The 23,003-nt window shown below is 48.2% G+C and overlaps 1 protein-coding gene and 4 non-coding genes across 5 annotated transcripts; 1 reads left to right on the top strand and 4 right to left on the bottom strand.

Annotated features, from left to right (window-relative positions):
- Window positions 1-5,097: 5,097 nt before the first annotated feature.
- Window positions 5,098-22,975, top strand: LOC144479062 (calaxin). The gene is made up of 8 exons (XM_078197559.1): window positions 5,098-5,234; window positions 9,077-9,435; window positions 9,503-9,603; window positions 21,701-21,919; window positions 21,991-22,151; window positions 22,216-22,296; window positions 22,427-22,537; window positions 22,787-22,975. Exons 4-8 carry the CDS (start codon window positions 21,793-21,795, stop codon window positions 22,973-22,975), a joined length of 669 nt encoding a protein of 222 aa, XP_078053685.1. The 5' UTR covers window positions 5,098-5,234; window positions 9,077-9,435; window positions 9,503-9,603; window positions 21,701-21,792.
- On the bottom strand, window positions 20,220-20,293 carry Trnai-aau (transfer RNA isoleucine (anticodon AAU)). The gene has a single exon. It is a non-coding gene; the product is annotated as a tRNA-Ile (tRNA).
- On the bottom strand, window positions 20,363-20,436 carry Trnai-aau (transfer RNA isoleucine (anticodon AAU)). The gene has a single exon. It is a non-coding gene; the product is annotated as a tRNA-Ile (tRNA).
- Trnai-aau (transfer RNA isoleucine (anticodon AAU)) lies at window positions 21,049-21,122 on the bottom strand. Its single transcript has one exon. It is a non-coding gene; the product is annotated as a tRNA-Ile (tRNA).
- Trnai-aau (transfer RNA isoleucine (anticodon AAU)) lies at window positions 21,192-21,265 on the bottom strand. The gene has a single exon. It is a non-coding gene; the product is annotated as a tRNA-Ile (tRNA).
- Window positions 22,976-23,003: the final 28 nt, after the last annotated feature.

Below are 23,003 nucleotides of genomic sequence, written 5' to 3'. Positions count from 1 at the left end.
AGACCCGAACGAGCGATCGTTCGATCAAACCATTTCTTTAGATTCATTGATAAAGTAGCTCAGGTTGCTCGCGATTCTTGCAAACAGCAGCAACAACCTAAGTATTAATTCCTGCAGGGACCAGAGTTCAGAGTCTAGACTAATCTATCGCAAACTCGACGTCCCGAAATCCTGTCGAGCATCCAGAAAAGTGCAGCACGCCGCTGCCACACCCGTAGGATTCCTCGGAGGAAACGAGCTCCGATATTCATCGTAGTGCTAAACTATCATTTAAAGACGGCCGGGAACACATCGTCCATCACGGTGCTCTACCATTTTCTGTATCTGGCCGCATTACGCGATTGCCGGCATCCAACTAATCATAGCCCATCCGCATCCGACGCGGAGACCGGCACCCCTCGACATCCTCGGATCGGACGAGATCATCTCGAGATTCCGTGCAACCTGTGGATCCGTGCGTATCGCGATGATTTGTGTCTGGCCGATACAGGGAACCGCGTCGTGCGTTGCCAGTTGCCAGTTGCCAGTTGCCAGACGCCTACCGCGTTCCGTTTGCTCGCCGAGGAACGCCTATTCGTAACGCCGCGTTAACACGTCGCAATCGTCGCTATCTTCGAGACGGCTGCGTATCTCGTTCGCGCTCTCAACACCTTCCTTATCGATGCTCCCTTTTACGCTCCCCTAATGACACGTTTCTCGATCACCCGAGGCAGGGTAGCCGCAAACACCGCTGGGAACACGTTTGTTTAGCGGCCGGATAGATTCCGTCGGCAACCGCCACGCCACGCCGCGCCGCGCCGCGCCGCACCGCGTCGGTTTAGGTCTGGGTTAGCTGGTTTTAGGCAGACACCTCCTCTCCTGGCGCGAGAGTCTAGACTGGCCCGCTGTATATTTAAACTCACAGATTTTCTTTTGCTCTCTCTCTCTCTCTCTCTCTCCCCGGACACCAAATTCTGGGTCTCTCGTATTTGGTTTCCTCCCTGGGCTTTCTGCTGTTCTCACAGCTTCTCGCTTCGTTATTGGCCGGTGCGCGAAAGTCTTGTTGCGAAGATCGGAGGAGAAGTGTAGGTGAACATTAAAATCCAATTTGGTGAGTGCGTTCGCAAGCAATTTTCAAAGGCAACTGTGTTCGCGCGACTTAGTTTTTGCTACTTTAGAATTCCTTTATCGCGCGAAGCCTTCTCGCCAACAACTTTATTCATGTCTTAACAAAGTCCAGAACCTAGGTGCTAAATTCGAAAGTCCGCGGTCGTTGATTCGGCGACCATCCTCCTTCTCCGGGATCATCATCCATCCGTCCATTTTTCGCGCGACAGCCAATCACGCCGGTCAATAAATATGCAAAGCAGGCAATCGGTTTGGAAAAGCAAAACTGTCGGCGGAATCGGTTTCCTCCGGCGACACTGAATCGACGTCTCTCGAACCGGTTGACGTTTTAATAAAGCGTTACGGTTGCCGTTGAAACGGTGTGGCCCGTAATTAAAGACAGGGAAGCAGAATTTCGACAGACTGGTTGCTTTCCCGAGAAAGCCCGCGTCACGATGATTCCGTGCGATCGAGCCACGATCGAGGAACCGGCACCGGCTTCTCCCCTCGCGATCGCGAAGATGGAGATCTTCTCGGCCGTTCCACTCTCTCTCTCTCTCTCTCTCTCTCTCTCTCCCTCTCTCCCTCTCTCCCTGCGAGCCCCCGAATAGGTGGAAATGGTGTTCGCCACGGCGTCGGCTTTGATTTGGGTCGAACGAGTCGATACGAAGGCACGATAACGAAAGTGCTCGAACGGTAGTCTGTAATTAACGACGTTAAGGAAAGAATTTTTCGTCCGAGGCCCCGCAGGCAGCTGTGTGCATTGTGCGTTCACGCGAGACCTTTCCACCGTACGCGATAAGCTGCAATTAAATTGATTGGCTCGCGGAATTCAGCTGCGGTGAACGCTTGCCGGAATATGCATTTATGCCGGGGCAAAGGTGACCACCGTGGAAACCGAGAGCTGCGAACGCGAGCCGGGGCTCGAGGGGCACTGCTCGAGGGGGGGAACCATGCTCTGCGTGCCTTCGCATAACGAACTCTGCATCGCCGGACCCCCACGTTCTTCCCCGCTTCGATACGGAGATCTCCGGGCTGGGAAATTGGCACGCGAATTTCATACGCGTACTCGGACCTCCGAGGCACGCAGTTTCGCGTCTTTGCCAATTATTTGCAACCGAGAGAGAGAGAGAGAGAGAGAGAGAGAGAGAGAGAGAATCTGGCTCGCATAAACGAAGCTGCTCTTTCTAGCGTCTGCTGGCATCGCGACGTCTTCGCAGGCAGCCGCAGCGCTTCGAGCCGGCAAAGACGATTCGATAGAGGGGGAGAGGGATCGTCGGGTGAGCGGGGATAATATATTCATTGCAGCCGGACATCGTTGAAATATATTAAAGCGCGCGTAACGTTGCATCGGGAAGTGTCAAAAATCCCCTTTCAGCAAACACGCCTCCGCGCGGGTGTGCAGCTTGTCGAGCCTGCTGGTGGTGGATCGGAGAAGAAGAGACCAGCGTTACCGTAAAAAAGGTCGGGAGACCGGAATTTATGGCAGCCTAATTAATTCCTATGTATTTTCGGCCACTTCTCATGCAAAACGTCCCTCTCCGCGCGTGTCTTTATGGCTCCTCATGAGATATAAATGATCCGATAAAACGGTTAAGCGGCGAGGAACACCGTGGCCTGGGATTCGTGATGCCGAGACGCTATTATTATAGAAGAATAAAACTGTCGTGAGGCCGCGGGAGACGCGTTATAGCCGCCTCGACTCGATCTCATGAATATTCATATGGCGGGAAACATTCTTAGAAGCATGGACCGATTCGTTGTTTATTTTACGAAACTCCGGGGCCCGGGAGTCGGGAGGCGCCCTCGTACTCCCACTAGGCCCCGACGGCGTCGCGTCGCGTCGCGTCGCCTCTTCTTTTAGGCCACTCGATATCGCGATCCTGTAACTCGAACGCGAGCCCGCCGAACGAGCCAGGCTCCGGCTCCTTATTTTTAATAAACACGTGGGCACACGGAATTTCCAGCCGATATTAAAACCACCGGAGAACCGGCATTAATCAGACGAAGTTTTCGTGCTGGTAGTCCGTGTCCCTGCGTGGATGTTGATTTATGCTCGTGCCGTGCCTCCATGCTAATGGGAACGAATAAAGTATTATAATGGTTAATGCGGTGCTCGTGTTTTCGAGTGTTAACCGTCTGTTTTCGTTGTGGGAGATGCTTGATTTTTCAGAGAAAAATTCAAAACGGGCAACGCAGAAGTATAATTAGTTTGGAACTTGCTTTATAATACCGGTGTAGAGCGACCATCGTTTTAGCGGCAGTAAATGGTTCGCCGAATCACTGTCGTCTCGCTGAAAAATATTTCAGATGGGCGCGATTAAGCTAATAAATGGTATTTGAGCGAGGTAGAAACTCGCGTTACGCGAGATCGTAACAGCAACGGTCGAGTCACTGAGAGGGTTGCAACGACGACGTCGAGGAGATCCATAAAATATCATCCTAAGACGACTCTTAAAGAATCACCTGCGAATTCTCCGAGAGAAGAAAGACAAAATCTCACCGTCGGCCGAGGCAATCGAATCAAATCGAGTAGATGGGGAATGGCTCTGTGCGACGGGTCCGGTACTCTCGGCGGCATTAAGAGTCATTAAAATCGACCGTACACGCGTAGTTGACGGGTATCGACGAATGTGCAAACGAACCCGACACTTACCGAACTCGCGAGGCCTTTAATCAGTCGGCGCGGCGGAGCCCATTAAGCGCGAGCGTGCGTGCGCGCCTCGCGCTGACACGGCCGCGCGGCAGCCGCGGCTGCGGCCGCGGAATTCCGGATTCCGGGTTCGCGAGTACACACCTCGCCGATCCGCCGATCCGGCGATCCGCTCGCCTCGCCTCGCCTCGCCTCGGCTCGAATCGGCTCGGCTCGGCTCGGCTCGGCGTCGCGGATGCTCCTTATTATTCCACGTAGGCCAGGCTCGATACACGTACGCGGCGCGGGTACCTCACCGTGGGAAGCGGCGTACGCCGATGGAAATGCTAATTTTATGCGATTCCCGGCGTGCACCGGCGTTCCCCGCGCCGCCCCGCGCCGTCCCGCGACGCCCCGCGAAACGTGGTTACGCAATAAAACCGGCAATAATTGTGAGAACGGCCGCTGCTGCTCGCGACTCGCAACAGGACGCTGCGTGACACGCCGCCATCGCGGATGGACAGGTGCTTAATTTCGGAGCGGCACGGCGGCAACGGCGATCGCGAGACATCCGACTCGCGATTTCAACGATTTATGCGAAGCGGTACGCGACCACGCTCGCGGCTCTCTATCGAGCCCGCGAATCTAAGTCGAGCGCTCTCGGAGCGCATGCTGCTGCCGACGCGAGACCCGCGGCGAGACTCTCGTTACATTGCTCGCCACAGATCCGACAGCCAGATTTACAGTAGCGAGATTGACCGGTGCTGGGAACGAACAGGGATGGAAATTAATTATCGGGAATGAGATCGCGAGTGAAAGTCGCGAGCGATTTTCAACGCCGCCGCTCGTTTGATCGAATCGTTGGCCATTTCTTGGACAATGTAGTGGCTTTCTTTAAAGGTGCACCTACTTTCCGGCGTTACGGGAAACTCGATTGCGGAGCTCTGAATTTTCCAAATGCTCTCCTTCTTCTAATCGCTGGTCGGTACATGGAGAAGAACGAAACATCGCTGTCAGAATTTTCCGATATATTTATATGATATTTCTGCCGTAAACGCACAAAGTCCTGCATAGTTGTTAGAATACGTAATAGGAATGGTGCGCCCGGATGCCAATGTCGCTTTCGCGATAAACCGCGGGGAACGGCGATTTATTGGTCCGCCGCGCTGCGGCCAAGAGAGGCAAGCCGTATTTACTCGAGGTTGCAGGCGCGCACCGTTTACCTGTTACCCGTTACCCGTTACCCGTTACCCGTTACCCGTTACCCGTTACCTGTTACCTGTTACCTGTGCGCGGAGGGACACGTGACACACGCGAGTGGCACGCGCGGCTCGCGCTCGCCTCTTCCAATGGGCAGAACCAGTTCTCCATGGAATAGAAACAACGCTCCCTCTTTCCGCGACGCGGCTCCGCGCGGCGCGACGCCACAGCGAATCCAGCGGAATGGAGCGGCGTGAAGCGTGTAGCAGCGTGGAGCCGCCGGCTGACCCCTTGGCCCCTGGAATCGGAATCCTAGGTACTTTAATTAAACGAATCCCTCTATTAACGATCGCTATCTGCCGCTTCGTTGTAAAGTAAAATGAGAGGCGGCCGTAGATTATTGTAATACACGCGAGGCGTATATTGCCCGAGTGGTTCTTGTCGCTCGGTACACGCGGAAATGTGAGTGGCACAAGTCATGGATCGACTGCGTAATCACTGGACTGCGGATCATTATGCAAATTGAAATTTTCCGAGAATGCGTGTCTTTCTCTGCTCGAAACTCTAGCGATTTATTAGGACAGGGAAGGTAAAATTCGCTTCGGATGCTATTGGAAATAATGCCCAGACCATTTTATCTTCGATTAACTTTATCGGATTTTGGAACCATTCGCTGGCAAGCTTTGACCAACTGGCAAAGACTCTGCGCGTCCCAGTGTACAGTTTTCGGTCGGATTAAGAGAACAATGGCGGGAAACCTGAGGTACAGCCGGCCATCGCGTGCCACGTGTCATGAAAGCGGGAAAACGTGGAAATCGCGCGCGGTTCCGAAACTCCCGCAGTTATTGTTCGCAAAGAAGATCGTCGATAGATGCGAGAAACAGCCTCGAAGTTTTCAAAATGGTACGGCGGATGAATCTTCCTTTTCTTTCACAGAGCACCGATCTGCAGAAGTGCAATCGCGGAACGCAGCATTTTTTCTTTGTAGCTGCTTTCAAGCATCCTATTGTGACGCGTTTCGGACCATTGTGTTACTTCAAACGAGGGAACAATGAAAGCTATTCTTATGAAAATCTTTTCGGTGGCCACTTGGTAACCACCACTGTGTCCGTTTCCGGATACCCTGTAGCTCGGTCCTGGTGGTCCATCCGGAAAATCTGTTTTCGGAAAATCTGATGCAGTACCATTTATTTTCTTCTGCGTCTTATCTGCTATTTCGATTTGATTTCTTACAGCTGTACGATTCTCTTCGCTACGTTTAAACATTTTGTTTCTTGTTAAAAGACTACGGTAAAGTCTCCCTAGACGTTCCAGTCATCGATTGCTGAGAACTTGCTTGCGCTAGTCCCAAGCCTGTGCAATCTTTCGCTACGTCTACGTTAAGTTTCCATAGAGTCGGTAAAGCGTGCGCGCGGCACGCGACGAGTTTCCTTTATAAACCTTTCCCAACCTTTATAATTTTAACAATTTGAGACTGAATTTTCTTTTTAAAACATCTTACCGATATTTTGTTATTAATTCTTCAGTAGAATCGTGACTTTCTGCCAATTTGTAATATCAACGTTCATAAATTGGACAGCGATGCATATAATGAAGGCATTAAGTAGCCTATTATAGACAGACGGTAATCAGGCTACATAATTCTCAATTTGATACAGATATGCGTCCGCGTTCCACTGTCATTGTGTACAATTTTCGAAAGGAAATTATAAAATGGATATATTGGATCTCCGATGATGTTAGCATATGCAGAAAGAAAGTAATGATAGTGATCAGCGTTCAATTCCTACGATTGACTTCTGATGGGCTTTTTGATTGCCGGACTCGATCTTTCCCATCTTCATTTTGTTCGTTACGATCTTTGCCCATGGATCATTTCCGAGACAATTACCTATATCATTGTTAGCCTAGATTTATGCAAATTTCAAATTCGTGTACGGCAACGGGTTTCCACTTCATTTTATTTGATTCCCTACGCTTATTCGAATGAGAAGAAAGTCGAAGAAAAAATCGCCAGTGTTATTGCTTAATCATGGTTACCGGTAACCGTATCCTCCGGCACCTGCAGAAAAGAGTCATGAACTCGGCGGAACCGGCTAAACGCAACGGTTTCGTGATCGGAGGTGATGCCCTCCATCGAAATTCGACCCTCGGGATTCGATAATTTGTGTAATTGCGACCCTCGGGAAGGGGAAACTTTTTGAAATTAATGGTTATTCCGCGATGGTTGCCTGCCAGAGATGAATCGATGCGCGGGGTCTTGGACCTTTGCCACCGGGACTATTCATCAAACGCGCATACGTGAGCGAGTCCTTAATTAAACCTATGCATACAGGACAATTAGCCACGGAAGGGTGTGCGCGCCCTTGGACGAGTAATGAACAGCCCTGACGAATCTAACGAGATTCCATTCGGCGATAATTAAATCTTGGGTAAATAGCACCATTGCAAAACGAATTTCATTCACGATATTACGATATTCGTTAACGCGAATCTACCGTGCTCCCATACTTTCAATTATCTCTCTCGTTAAATCACACGTTACCCTCTCTTATTCGCATCGATTGTACAATTTAATTTCCTACGATCCAATAATCTATGTACACTGCTTGAATAATTTCTTGAATAGTGTTTAATATCGACGGAAATTCTGTAGATTAATTCGGTCGTACTCGTTATTTCTTTGATAAAATCATTGAATATTGACAGCCGATAAGGGGGAAATGTATCGTTCGAACATAATTGATAATCTCAAATAAATTTAATTTCGAGTAGTTAACCGTTCATTTCTACATTTATGACATATGCGTCTCCTTTCATCAATTGCATTCAATATAAACTAATTATCCTGCTCGCATCGATGGCAATTTATTATAATGAACTTTTTACTTAAACAAAATCACGACGATATTATACTGTTTCGAGTAAAATAGTTAGGCAGCATCATCACTGTCGAGATGTTCGTTACGAAGATATTAAATCAACTTTAATAAATACCCTAATCAGATTCCGGTCACGTTCGACCGGAACGACCCACCTGGGATATATATTATCCCAGTCGAATTTTTCAAATAAACGACTACGGGTAATAAACATAAAATCGGCGACGTGTAAAATCGGAGCCAATTAATTCTACAATTATGAAACATGACAGGCTATTTGATCAGCCCTCTGAAACAAACTTTCAATGATTCGCAGCCACCCTTATCCGCCGTCACCGACAGTGGGCCAGCAATCACGAAGCGCCGCATCTCTCCGCGCCAGTTATCTGGCTGGCGATCGTGTTTTGATGATTGCAACGACCTAATCATCGGCAATAAAACGCCGCGAGGTTGGCCCGGGTCGACAGACCCGACTCGCCAATCAACTTATCCGGCGATCGTTTAATCGACGCCTCGCTCGACTCGCTCTTCGCGCCGCGCCGCGCCGCGCCGCGTCGCGCCCGGCGAGAAAGTGTTAATTCGGCGGCGTTAAACAGATGTCCGATCGATACGCATCTTTAATTTCGTTTCTGTTCGGCCCGGTAATTGGTTCGATGAGATAAGGACGTGCCCTCGTTACGCTTCCACTGTTTGCTTCGTTAACACCGATGCGGCGCTCTGCGTCGGTCGGCGCCGCCGTCATTGTGCCGCGGCGTGGCGTAACAATATCGTGTCCGATAAGGGCGACGGCTCTCTCCGTGTGCTGCTACACGCGTCCGTTACCAGGCGCACATACCCCTCGGCATGCATACCCTAATCGAATCTCTTAATCGATGGAAAGTGTCAGCCGCTAGGTGAAAGCACCCGTATCGACTTTATTCGTTCGGCCACGCGGGTCCAGGAGGGCGTCCATTGTGTTCGACGTACGCCCACTGCGGGCATCGAAGTCTCAACCACAGCCTAACCTTTACCGTGTTTTAAGAAACCCGGCACCCATTGTTCGATTTCGTGGCAAATGTCAGCGGTAGGTGGATCGTTCCGTTCGACCACAGTTTCCCTTAAACTGTAATCTTTATTTCGGAGCGGTCGTGGCCTGTACGCTCGCCGTGCGCAACGACTCCCACGTTGGATCACATACTTTTCACGGAACAATGCAGCCAGCGAAATAAAGTTGTCTTCCGGTTTTAATAAGATTCTGCCGGAGCTTGTAAGACGTTTTTTTCTCTTTCTGTTTCAGATTACGTTTGTTCCCGTGAAATTTTTATGGCGAGACGCCGCGAACTTACGAACTGCTTTAGAAAGTGGAAACTTCTTCTTGAGAAACGACATTCGTAATCGTCCGATGCTTATTATAATTATACGATATTTATCGTGTACAGTTACGCATTATTTGTTCTCTTTAATTATACGATATTCAATGTGATTGCACGGTACGTTAGCGACAGCTTGATTTCGAGGGAAATCGAAGCCGAATAACCCGACGTTGGTCCGCTTTCGGTTAATTTATGGTTGGGTCAAGGGTCGCGTAGTCCCTCGAGGCTGCAGTTTCGTCGATGAACAGCCACCAGAGATGCGACGTCTCGAAGTTGCTCGAACGTATGTACTGGGGTACTCGATGGGGCGCATTCGTTGACACACGTTTCGAGAGTCGGAAATCGTTAAGCATTGTTACAGGCCCGAACACTTGCACCGCCATCTCGAAGAACAAAGACAGCTTTCAAGGAGAATCTGGCCACGGAGTGGAGAAGCCAAGGGTACTTTCCGGTAAGAGGACAGCAATTTAAGAAATATAAAAATCCAGAAAACACTAGAACACGCTGGTCGTTAGAAACGAAACGACAGAAACTGTGCAACATCTAGTTATTAATATTGAATCCCCGGCGGAGATTCCCCGGGTCCGGGAATAGGAAGAGGACAGCGACGCGGTGGTCGGGTTCGTCTTTTCGCAATAAAATTCATTCCTCGAGATTAATCGGGAATCCACTTGGTCCACGGTAATCCCCGCAGGGGTTTCGGTTGCCGGAGGAAGATCCGTGGGGTGAACAAGTTGGGAGGGGGCGGGGGGCGAAGGGGAAGCGAGCGAGCGAGCTCGTGGGAGTGGGTGTGCGCGACCCAATTCCCGGACGGTGGGGCGCGGCGGGGCGCGGAGCGGCGGTGTATCGGTAATTTAAGATCGATAAACCTCGATCTATCGGCGCTATCCGGTTACGACGACGGGGATTAAAAATTATATAGGCATTCACGGTTAAATCCCTTCTCGCGGAGAAATAATACGGGAATCGGTGGAACACGAGAGCCTCGATCGAATATTAAGTTTCCCGGATCGAGCCCGAATGTGTTTGATATTCGACGAAAAAAGTGGATTAAAAATATTATGTTCCGCGATATTATACCGCGGCGGCCTTAGCCGGGCTCTGTCCGAGAGTTTGCCAGCAGTCCTCGGAGCCCGGGCCCGGCCGGGTTAAGTTCGAAATCCTCTTTGCGAGCTTTTTCACGGTTTTACGTTTCATAAACACGACGCTACGCGCCCCGGCCCCTGCAGCGCCGGCCACGACGACCGCGTCGTTGGCCGGCCGCGACGGCCGCGGGCCGATTCGACGGGGTTGGAGGGCGGATGGCGGAGGGCGGAGGGCGGAGGAGGCAAACAGGGAACGAAAGGGCTTATCATATTTTCGTGGCTGCGGGACAAATCCTTAAATCTTGTTTACAAGCAAATTCCACAATACCGGGTGTAAGGGATTTAATGCGACTCGTGGCCGATCTTCGCGAAAGCCTTCTTTAAAGTGTTATTTACTACGAAAGGATTATTCGCCGGGTCGGGATCGGACACGGGAAACGCCATTGTCGCGGGACGTATGCCAAACTCGTTCTTTACAAGCTGACAAAGCGCGAATTATTCTAATGCGACGGATCGGCCCGAGGACCGAGGACGCTTCCTCGCGAAACGCCACGTGCACGACGGATGCACGCCCCATCGTGTACAGGCCGTGTTGTGGTTGCCGTGGAAGTAAGGAATTTTTTAATCCCTTTATGGAGACGGTCGCTTTCGGTGCTAAAATGTCGGTGTTGATGCCGAATCAAAGGAAACGTGTTTTATAGGATTTCTTTAAGCAACGGCGTCGTAAATTTTTGCATTCGAATGCGGCCTGTCATGCGGACGCGTCTCATATCTCAGGATAAAAGTTTTGTTGGCCCTCCTGTTTAGCTTCGGGCAAAATGAAAATCACTGCCGAGGCTTCGTTGCCGAGGCACTGTCGAGATTATTGTTCACTGGATCAATTAATGGTCGCGCAATTGAAATTTCAACGTTACTCGAGCAAACTGCTGCTACGATTTAGCGGCGCTATTGCCACGTTTGTATAAAACGTCAGGCCAACTCGATGCTAGTTACCTGCGAAGCGAACGGAGAATCTATTTTGCGATAAATCGAGTTGGCTCGAACGTGGGCCGAGATTGGTTGGTCTCGACTGAAAGATGGCACCCCCTTTTTCTGCTCCCAGCGGGGTGTATTCTGGCCAGCGAAGCGTCTCCTAACAGGATTACTATGACGGGATTGTATACGCGTCAAGGAAATAGACCGGCATTGTGGATCTCGACGACTCGGATTGGATGTCGGCCAGACTGAAAATTAGGAATGCGGCCCTTTCGGTTCTGTATCTTAAATGTTTGTTATGCCGTCGCGTCGTTCGCCGGTGGACATCTGCTCCCACCCCCTCCCACTAGATGTAGATTACGTAACCGTGTAAAGAATCGTTCCTTTAGTTCCTTTCCAATAGATTTTCTCGATAAACTGTTGCCGTTCGCGAGGTTCTTCTTCTCTGCACAACATGTTTCATTCGAAACATTATTAGCGTGGTACTCTTTTAGACATTTAAATTGGATTTGAAAAGAAATTTGACTCGAGACCGTGACCACTTCTATTCCAATAACTAATAGCTTCACGGACCGTTTGTTAGATTTATTAACCATCTACTACTATCGTTGTTAAAACTTCAGCGAACCTCTCGCGAGTCAAAGTTCCACACCGAGCACAGAAAATTCGCAATCTGCCGAGCAATTTCGGCTATCCCGTGCACCTTCGTAGGCAGACAGCGCTTCCATTAACAGGGTTGCGGCGAGAGCCCGGGTGTCGCCTGGGTGTGCGGATAAACGACTGACAATTTCCGGCGCATTTATATCCCCGGCATGTTCTCAACCCTTCGTTTCGGGCTGCTTAAAGGCGGACGCGACAAATGGGGTGGTTGATGTCGGGTATCTCGGCGGTTGGCACGTTCGTTCGCACGTTCGTTCGCACGTTCGTCCGCGCGTGGCGACGCCAGGCAATCATCCCCTATCAACGCGTACTGAAAAATCGCGCCGTCTTTATCGCGACGCCCTCGCCGCGACTAAATCAGGCGCGGGTTACCTAAGCGAAGCGGTGGCCGTTGAAACGCGGCTTGTCTCGTCGCGGTGGCGTCGACCCGGCCTGTCGTCGTGCACCGGAAAGGCTCGGCCCTCGCTCCAAAGGATAAATTGCCCAAGTCACGGAGAAAAATGAGGAAATTATTCTGGGCCCCCTTAAAACGCCTTGGGTGCGAGACGACGAATTCTCCTATCGGCCACTCCCCCTCTTCACGTTTATAGATTTCTTGACCGTGGAAAGTTTGCTGCGTTCAGTCGCGGAGAAGAATCTGATCAAGACGGTGCAAATATATTCTTTTATTTGCTTTACCCCTTTTAAAAGATCGACGATATAGGTTTCACAATTTACCGATATAAATTCTGTAAAAGCAAAATGGTTCGAGGCAATGCCCTACCATCTTGTCTACGCAGCTGTTTCGAGAAGAGTGAATATTTTGTGTTTTGAAACGTCCCCAAAACTGACGCAGCAAACCATCGGCAACAAGGTGTGACGAACCACATTTTCATCGAAACGAACGTCCAAGGCTCGCGTCGCACCGACGACTGTTGTACAACATTCGGAATAAGTTGTACGACAAATGTCGAACGAAGGCTCGAACTAAGTGAACCGTGAACCGATGGGATCACAGTCTGCGAGCCGCCCAGTCAGGATTTCCTCCTGGTGACGGGCGTTTTCCTATTGTCCGCGGATCACCTTTGCCTCGGACCTCATACCGCGACATTGTGCAACTGCGAGAACCTGGGAGTCGAAGGTGTGCGGATTCTTGCTTTTCGAAGATTGAATGCGTGGGTGGGAGTCATGCGACGGACGAAAACTCGGAATCCGGTCTAATAAGGCGACCAGACGTTGCAACATGCCTCGTTAAATTTCTCGATCCGAGTGGCAACGTCTGCTCGTGGTCTTTCAGAAAAGTGTCTGCCTCATCTTTCTCATCCCACAATAGCGGGTCTCGTTCAATAACAGCAGTTTCTGAGCACGTTTCAATTCGAGAGCATTTTAGTTTCGGATGCAGAATACGTCAAAAAATATAGTCATTATTTGTATTGAAGTTCCAATGGCACCTTTAGTGAGTTAGAACAGAAATGTAATTCGTTTTTCAGCGTTTTTAACGAGGTTAAAATAGTACATCGATCGATTGTTACGATCGTAAAAATAATTTCGAAAAATGGTGCAGCAATTTTTAGCGTTGCCTCGGAGTCGTCGCTCGTCTACAAAGGGTTAATAAAATGGTATTCATACGACAAATGCATAAAAATGTCCAACCTTCTAATTACGCGTTCGCGTCGGTCGATCCGAACGATAGGGGATCGAACAAAATCATTTATATCCGATCCAGATAAGCAGATTGCAGAGTGGTCGAGCGTAGAGCGAATCGATGCGATTCCGGCCACGAGTTACATTTGCCCGATAAAAGAAAATCGAAGAAGAAAGAAAGCCGTGATCCCCGAACAAGATCCGTCTGGGCCCAGCTGCTTGTGTTGGAGCTGTTCGGTAACAATCATTAACAGGCCGCGGGTTAATTAGAATTTCAAATCGTCGTCGTCCGTACCGCCATAAACAATTCGTGTCTCGCTCGGGGGCCCTTTGGTGAACGCTAATATCCAAAATCGAAGCGGCAGGCTCGCGCGTGCACCGTACGATGATACACCGAACGCAGCATACACGCTCGCTGTCCGCTGTCCGCTCTCCGCTCTCCTCTTTCCGCTCTCGGCGCGGCGACTACGCTCGGCGTGCTCGTTCATCCGCTCGGTCCGCTTCGGCGGTGTGCGTTCTCCGCGTCATTTACAAGCGGCAAGTGGCCCGTCGTAAATTCGACCTCGTATCGCCGGCTGGGATCGTATTTATCTAACAAATAATTATTCCCGATTATCTCGCGAGTGATGCATGCCTCGGCAAACAGAGATCAAAGATACGGCGGCCGACATCACCGTGGGCCTTTGTTTAACGCTTAAACCAAGCCGAAAGGCAACGGTCAACAATTTTCGCCTTTATTTACGACGTGGTGGGCGCCCGTGGACCGACGCACACCCGCGCGAAACCCTCCGGCTGCGTGGGTGTTGATGCAAGGGTTAGAGCGCGCCTATTACCAAAGCTGCCTTCGGGGGGTGGACTACCCCGACGCCCGGTGCAATCAAATTTTAGAGTTATTGCCGTGTGACTGCACGTGTTCCCATTCGCGGGATCCGGGCCGAGTGGTGGTCGGTTTCGAATGAACGTGGTTTCGACGATCCTATGCCATCCATGCGGGCTTTTTGGCCATGCCTGCGAACGGACATTTACCATACAGTGGGCAAGGTCGCTCGCGGGTGGGGTTATCCTTTCTCGTTTCGCAAGGATCTAGCAATCTGGTTCAGAATACATATCTTGTACCTCTGGGAAAAGTGAACCGTCTTTCCTGTCTTCGGAGAACGCGCACTAGCACTGTCTTAACACTAAATTTTTGAAAGCGTAGACTTTCTTATTCATTAATACGAGCGCAGTGGATTTTAAAGGGAGCAAATGCTAAAGCCGGTGTGGCGTAAGGGGGACAGAGGATGTCGAACAATTGTGAAAACAAGGCCAGCTGTCACAGCGGCACGTTGACAATGAGAGCTCGATGATCATTAATCATTTCTCGTTCCCGGTGAGCACGAAGTGTGAATCGTTGAGAAGGGTGAATTCTCACTGATGAACTTAACACACGCTACAGGTCAATTTTTTTTCTGAACGCCTAAAGAAACATTCTATGCTTCACTTCCTGATGCAATTAATCAATCTTCTCCTGCATCGAGGAAATCCTTGTTGAACCTGCATTTTTTGCTAGAGAAAAAACTACATTTCCCGTTGCACGATGCGTGACAATACTTTCCTGTGCTCCAGCAATACACGCTCGAATATTAAATGACAGCATGCCACAGAAGCTGACTCTCTTCAACGAAAAGAGATCCCCTTGGAAACTAACGTTGAAAACCAAGGATCGCTTTAATTTCAAGATTGGCAATCGAAATGGTGTATGCGTCATCTTCGACGTTGCGAACATTGCCATAAAACCCTCCTCGAATAACGAATAATCCAAGATCTGTTCGAAGCGATCCTCGATCGCGCGAATACCTCGTCGACAGAGCATCGAACGAAGCGAACGCGCGTGATTTCGATGGCACAATGCGATACCGAGAAATAGCAGCAACCTACCACCGTCGAATCAGCATCGCCATTAAACCCAGGGTAGATATCTCCTTGATCCCCGTCGACTAAAATCCAGAAAACAACCACGCAAAAAATCTCATCTGCAGCCTCGCCGCCGTGGGTCGTCAAGTATAGCCGCGCCGGTATCTCTCGGAAACCCGGCTTCCGTTCTCACGTGCGATGATCTCGGCGTTAGCCAGGTGTGGATCGAGTGAAAATGCCTGTTAATTTCAGCGATGGCTGATCAGACAGCCGGGCGCGAAATGTAAACTAGCGCGAGGCAACACGGCCGCGGCACGGCCGCGGCGGTGCGTTAATTAAGACGCCGGCATCGCGAGCCGCGGCGTTGATTTAAACGTGCAATAACTCACGGCTGCTCTTCGGGCTACCTAGCCGTGAGAAATCCTCTTCCCTGGCCCCGCGTGCAGCCGGAATACGTTTCACAATTTACATTTCATAACGTGTAAGGGAGCGGATCGGCGCGGCGTAAGCGCTCGATCGCGCGGACCCGCGTAAAACATCGACCGCGGCGATGCACGCGATGCGCCGGTTTGCGCCAGGTTGCGCGAGAGGCTGCTGGAAGATCCAGAGATCGTCCGGAGCCGCGGATCGTCGAGAGGGTGCAGATCCAGGGTTCGTTACGCAATCGTCGGCGAACGAACGGCACGCAAGCGGACGTACACTCTCGCCTCCGCTCGCGGATCGATCTGTTACTTTTCCGTATTCGCGAGCAGTCCGTGTACACCGCGAGCGCGTCAACTTCTTGCCGATGTTACGCCGATGGGAATAACGTAATTATGGATGCGTGGTAATTGCTCGTTTCGTGGCGAGGCGGCTCGCATCGATCGCGAAACGAGTTCCAGGGTAAAAGTGAAACTGTACCGCTATTACGGGCTCGAGTCTGCTCGTCCAATCTTTACGCGAAAGAAACATTTTCTCTGGCAATTTTAGAAAATAGCCGCTAAATAAGCGACAATGTTTAACCACCGTATGGCCAGTCTATTTTCCTATTTAAATGCTTGAATTATTCTTTCGTCGTTGATATTATGTATACGCGTGTTTGTTAATTTCCATGGAAAAACGTTAACTAAAAATAATGGAGTCTTGTGGAAGACTGCTCGTGGATTGTAATTTTCGGAATTTTTCAAAAAATCTTGTCGCACAAATTGATTCCTGGTATCATTATCCTAACTGGTCTGTGGCGAGATTGTTGAAAAGTCAATAATTTACTCCAACGATTCGAGGAAACGATCTACGTTGAATCTACTTCCTACGGCAGCCATTTCAACGGAAGGATTGTACTTTACTCGAGTAGCGTTTGTTAGATCGTTAAACGTTTTCGAAAAAAATTTACCTTCGAAGAGCTTGGAAACTTGGACAGCTAGTCCCGGTTGTCGGAATCGCCCTCCTGTAGGCTGGCGTTCTTAGCCGGTGGACGAGTACCATGGCGAAATTATCCGTTCGTGCTTATTAGAGAGAGATACTGCCCCCTCTTTGCGACCAATGCAATTTTGTAATTACAGCGAATCGCTTAATGCTAGACTGTCAAAAGTATGAAACGAGCAGGGTCGTTATCCTTTCTCGATCACTTCCACCGATAAAGAATCGATACAAATTACTGAATAAATTAGCGCGAAGAGAGCAACGCGGTTCCTCCGTTCCATTTCCTCAGAGTCCGTACAATCGTTACAACGAACTTTTGCGACATAAATTTCGACGACCGTATCTTGCATAAAATAGGCTTCGAAACATAGCTTCGAAACGAATAAACTCGCTCACCGGGACGCAACGCAGTGCGTATTCCTCTGGCATCACCCGTCAAGCAACTCCTACGGAAATCGTGTTCAAAGCTCCCCTTGATGGAACAAGCAACTACAAAATAATAATCGCGGATAATAGCATTTGCTTTCGGATTGTTCGCTATTAACCAGTAGAGAAGAAGCGAGAGCATTTAAAGGCCGCTCGGCCGGCGGCGTCCGATGTTCCCTTTAATCAGGCCGTGTACAAAACACACAGCTCCATTTCGACAGATTCAATTACATCCGGCGAAAGGGGCGAGCACACACAGCACCACGCCGCACCACCTTCGCAACAGTTATCCCTCGGTCTCATTCGCCGGACGTCCTTCACTTCTCCCCGTGCAGTCTGCAAACAAGACTGGCCGGGCTGGCAAATAAACTACCAGGAACGTATTACTTTCCATCGTTTTGGCCGGTCGGAAACAATCCACGCGCAAATCGTCCGAGTTTCACGCGTCCGTCCGGCCCGGTGCACCGTGTCGTACATCAACGTCCCGCAAGAGGTGGGCGGACGTCGCGTCAGCCGTTGACGCCCCGCGAAATTGAATCTAAGGCTAAGGGACCAGGGCTCTGGGGGTCCGAGGGGGCCCCTCTTGTCTTGCTAGAGCCCGGGCTCGCTGCAGGGAGGTCGCAAATCATCACCTCGCTACATTTACAACGTTAGATAGCCCAAGATTACGGTCGTTCGGTTTTCAAGCCTGAGAGGAGACGAGGAATCCCATCCGGCCTCATCCTCCTGGACACTTTGCACCGGGCTTGCTGCCCTTCTCGAAATCTACACCGAATCCTCCCGATCATCGCTACAGATCGAAACGTCTTCCTCCTCCTCCTCTTCTTCTCATTCTCCTTCTTCTTTTACTTGTTCTTCTTTCGATGAGGTGTTATCAAATCGGCGCGTCGACAGGTTGAAATATTATTCAAATACTGTGCTGTTACTCGGACAAAATTTCTAACGCTATCGACTTATTTTTGCGTTCGAGAGGTGACTCCGAGGCGCCACTGAAATCGTTATATCACGCTGCAAGATAATTTTTCTAGTGTCAAAGTTTGCAAGACTCGATTTCGTATGCATAAATGGCTTCGAGAGCAAACGGTTCAATACATAGTACACAGTCCATTTGTCAAAAAACCGTGGAAGGCATTTCTCCGAGATTAAAGACAGTTAATCGAACAATAGCAATAAATAATTCCTTTTGGAGGGTAAAGGTCGCGAGGTTATTTGCCTACTTAATGAGCCGATGATTACAGGGATTCAGAGGTCCGGAGGTACGTGCAAGGAGTCATTGTGTCTCCGTTGAAGAGAAGATCGCCGCACCGCGTTGGCTCGAATGCGTATTATCGCCGGCGACGCCCACCCACCTGCCTCGCGTTTTCATTTGCGTATTGTTTCGCTCGGACAGTCGGGCTTGATTGAGTGCTTAACGGTGACAGGGGTCGGGCCCGGCGAGATCATTGAAATGCTGCGCGCGGATTGTCGGTAATGCGATGTGGACGCCGTGGCATGGGGCACTGTCGACTTCGATGCCAGCGGATTTTCATCTTGTTCCTGCCGTGTAATTGTTTCTGCGAACTGCGGCCATTTATCTGGGCGGCTATGGAAAACGTGTGTGGGCTTCGACTTCGGCTCGACTGGGACTCGCCGGCGGATTTCGAACCGTGTGGTGACAATTGTGTCAACTGATTGCGGATTGATCGCAGACGATGTGTGGGCTAGTTGGCTATTCGTTTAAGACAGTCGGTTGTACGTTCGATTCAAAAGTGTACAGCGAATTTCAGGAACATCTTCTTAGTTGACGCTGTTGGTGTAGTCTTAACTTATTGAAATTATCAACGGATTCGAACGATTTTTATTTCGTTCGTACCTAAACGAAACTTGGCAATGTTGTTTTAAATAAAAACGTCGAAACGTCGACTGTTTCGTATATCGAACGCCACGGGTTCGGGTAAAATTCCCCTCGATCGATACAGCATTTTATAACCGAATTCCATAACGGAGGCTATCGGCTTTAAAGTCTCTCTCTCTCTCTCTCCTTCTCCTTCTCCTTATTCTTAAGCCGTTTCTACGTTTTTACATTCTCGACGAAGTCCCCGCGCCTTTGTGCCTCTTTATTACACTCGCCTTCCAAATGATGTCATTAGATATACTTAGGTGAGACTTTATCGTCATCTTTTACGCCGGTCGGGTGGCTCCTGTGGAACGAATCCGCGTTCGCGTTCGCGTTCGCGTTCACGATTCATCGGTTAATACTCCGAAATTCCTTTTTCTTCTCGACGCCGAACGGGATCTCGCGGCCACGTGAGAACCGGCCATTTTTTTATTGGCTTGCTCACACGAACAGGCCATTTCGCGGCAGTTTTTTCCTGCGAAATACGTCGTCCCCGCGGGCGCACACACGCCTTTATGATAATCTCTCGAACGATGTGAACTCCTCAAAGATGAGAGATCGTATCGAGCCGTTTGCGAAACGCGCGGTTCAGACTCGTGGGCGTTGTTATCGCGATGCGCCACGTAATCGTCTTTTTATCGCTATCACAGTCCGCACGCTCTATACGATGTTATTGACCACAGCTACACAGCCGCCAAGAATCGTACGTCTGTTTCAAACTTGACGACAGATCTCGAATATCTAGTCTTTTAATTAATTCTGCAATTAATGAAATCCTTCTAAAAGTTTTTTACGCGATCTATGTGTTTCGTGATTGGGTTGATTTTCTAGAAATTAATTTAACGTAGATTTCTTGCCGGACTTGGAGTTTTTCTAGCCACTTTCATTTTTGGAAACTCAAAACGTGCAGATTTATTGGAATAAATGGTAATAAAAATTAGATACAGTCATTTCTAGAAGCAAAAGGATTTGTATTAAAAGTCACTTGACGCGCTAAAGGCAGTACCCCGTTTAAAGAGTTTTTCATTAAATACAAAATGGAGTTTTCAAAATTAAAAACAACTAATTGACAAGTATTATATACTTATCGCATCTCTTAACGGGATGGACATTGCCAAAATAAATCTCTGGCCCATGAGGGGATCGAACCCGCGACCTTCGCGTTATTAGCACGACGCTCTAACCAACTGAGCTAATGGGCCGACATCCAGAATTATCGTTCGTGCTTATTTGTTACAACAAGACTATTGCAGAACCTAAAAACAAAAACTTGGCCCATGAGGGGATCGAACCCGCGACCTTCGCGTTATTAGCACGACGCTCTAACCAACTGAGCTAATGGGCCGATGTTCGCAACCGCTGTTCTTACACATTTCTTTCAAAATAAATAAATGAGTATTATAGAGAAAAAATGTTTGTATACAATCGAATCTGCGACCTCTACATTATTACCATAACAGTGTAAACAAATTTCTTTCAAAATAAACATTGTGTTTGGAGGTCGATAGTAACGAGATCGAAGCCACATAAAAAAAAATTCGTATACGAAGTTCTATGTAATTTCATCCCAAGCTTAGGGTGTTCGACCTTTGTTCTCGAATGGTGATCGTACATCGTTAATAATTGTTGTGTCGCGTTTTATATTAATTTTCGCAATACATATCATTCTGAAGTTCTGGGGTAAGTGATGAGAAGTCAAAAACGTTTTCCTTACCCAAAAGTCTTGTTATCCCAGTCCGTGGCGCCAGATCCCTTACGATCAATGTTCTAATTCTGAAGATAAGGAAAAGCAATTTCCGCTCATTTGTTTCTCATGAACATTCTTCGTGACCGTGTTTCTCGGAAACATGTCCCCAACGCGGCCATCTGTCTACTAAACTAATGATCCGATATCCAGAATTAACATTGTTGCTGATTCGTTGCAAAATAACAGTCCGAGGGTTTAAAATAAAAATTCTGGCCCATGGGGGGATCGAACCCGCGACCTTCGCGTTATTAGCACGACGCTCTAACCAGCTGAGCTAATGGGCCGATGCTGACCGTTGTTGCAACTGCATATTTCACTTGAATAGTGCAAATTTAAGGCAGAAAAAATAAATCTGGCCCATGAGGGGATCGAACCCGCGACCTTCGCGTTATTAGCACGACGCTCTAACCAACTGAGCTAATAGGCCGACGTTCACCGCCTCTATTTTTCCATATTTTTGCAATAATTTTTTAGTTGCATTGGAAAATGTATATTTAAACTGTAATGCGATGGAAGCTGCAATATAATAGTACGCGCATATTTACAGAACTAGTTAGAACATTATAGAATGGCCATTGGAATTTGTAAGCAGTTGCGAAAGAAACTAATAAAGGCTATTTAAAACAATGGAAATAAATATGGAGACACTTTGTTCCAGGGTTTTAAATTGTCGAATAAGAAAAGGAGTTTTTACATGACTCCAATCTTTGGCATCGCCGCGCAGAAAGTTTTCTACTTTGCATATTAATCCATGGCTTTGCAATTACACGTGCTTGGAAAGAACAATTGTTGCAAATTGGTCTTTTAAATTGCCAAAATATACTTATAAATTTATTACATTTAAAAATCGAACAATTGACAGTTCCTTTCAGAAATGGAGAAACCCTGACAAACTTTCGACACCAAATGAAGTCTAGAAAATTTTGAAGTAACTGTGATCAATAACTGTTAAAAATGCCCGCTGAAACGCCGATCGATCAACTAAATAATACGCTCAAAGAAATCGTGTACAGAAGGAAAAATGTGGACAAGTTCAAAAGATTGTCTCGGCAGACCCATTATGATCTGCGGGAAGTTGAAGGTTATACCTGAATTCATTTTCATTGTACTTCCGATTGTAAAATTTGTTGCATCACCTTGGTTTTCTTACAGTTTTGGCAATAATTCATCGAAAATGCGTGCAGACGTTAGGCCCTATGACCAGATCGATATTTCGTGACATTTTCCAATCGGGGTTGGACTTTACAGAAAACATACGCCATTTATTAATCGATAGGTTGTTTGGTGTCTTCGATACGAACAACGCGTTACAGGTAACACAACGAATGATCAGAGACTGAGTAATTAAGAAACAGATGTTTGAAGGTATTATCGTAGATACATGTCGATCAATGGATCGAAGGACTGTCAGTGGTACTGCGTGGTTCTTTGGATGAGAAGATACAGTTCACTTATAAAGTAATATTTTTCATGACGCTGTATTATTTTCAATTATCCTACAATTGAAAAATAATAACCTATATTTGAAAATTCTTGTTTAATTATGCTATAATTAGATAGACAAATCCTAATGAATATGTTGCGCCAGGTGTACGACAATCTGAAAACTAATAGACTGAAAAGGGACCAAATATTTCCCGTAATGCGTGGATGTTTGATCAAACTGCAGAACGACGAAAATCCAGACGAAACTGTTAAAGTAATGTGAATGATTGTAACTCCTCCCTATCGACATAAAACGATAATAGATATATTATTAGCAATATTTCAGATCCTAAAATAGCGTAAAATATATTTCTTAGCCCAACAAAATATCTTTCAAAGATTTTCTATCTACAAGCTAATACTTTCGATCTCGATCTCGATTTATTTGTATTTCGATGCAACTGTTTCAAGCTACGCTAAAAATGTTATGGCTCTGCAGAAACAGATTATTTTTTGTTCGTAGGATCTCATAGATCTCTTGCTCAAGAAGCTCGACGTGGATCGCGACGGTTCAATTTCGGAAGATGATTTTAAAACAGCTGTGAAAGAGAGGAATCAACTTTTATTGGAATGCTTGGGCCCGGTTTTTCCATCGAGAGAAGCTCGCCATGTCTTCAACAGGACGTTCACCGATCGCGTTGGATGTTATTAAAAACTATTATCGACTTCCCCTCCTTGAT

Source organism: Augochlora pura, chromosome 3 (genome assembly GCF_028453695.1).
Source record: "Augochlora pura isolate Apur16 chromosome 3, APUR_v2.2.1, whole genome shotgun sequence".
NCBI classification, from domain to species: Eukaryota; Metazoa; Arthropoda; class Insecta; order Hymenoptera; family Halictidae; genus Augochlora; species Augochlora pura.
This window is presented reverse-complemented; position numbering and strand designations above follow the sequence as displayed.

Bases quoted from the DNA above. Each gene is read 5' to 3' on its own strand.
- LOC144479062 (XM_078197559.1), top strand. From the start codon at position 21,793: ATGCCCGCTGAAACGCCGATCGATCAACTAAATAATACGCTCAAAGAA. The intron at 22,297-22,426 runs GTAATATTTTTC...ATGTTGCGCCAG, and splicing joins AGATACAGTTCACTTATAAA to GTGTACGACAATCTGAAAAC. The intron at 22,538-22,786 runs GTAATGTGAATG...TTTTGTTCGTAG, and splicing joins ATCCAGACGAAACTGTTAAA to GATCTCATAGATCTCTTGCT.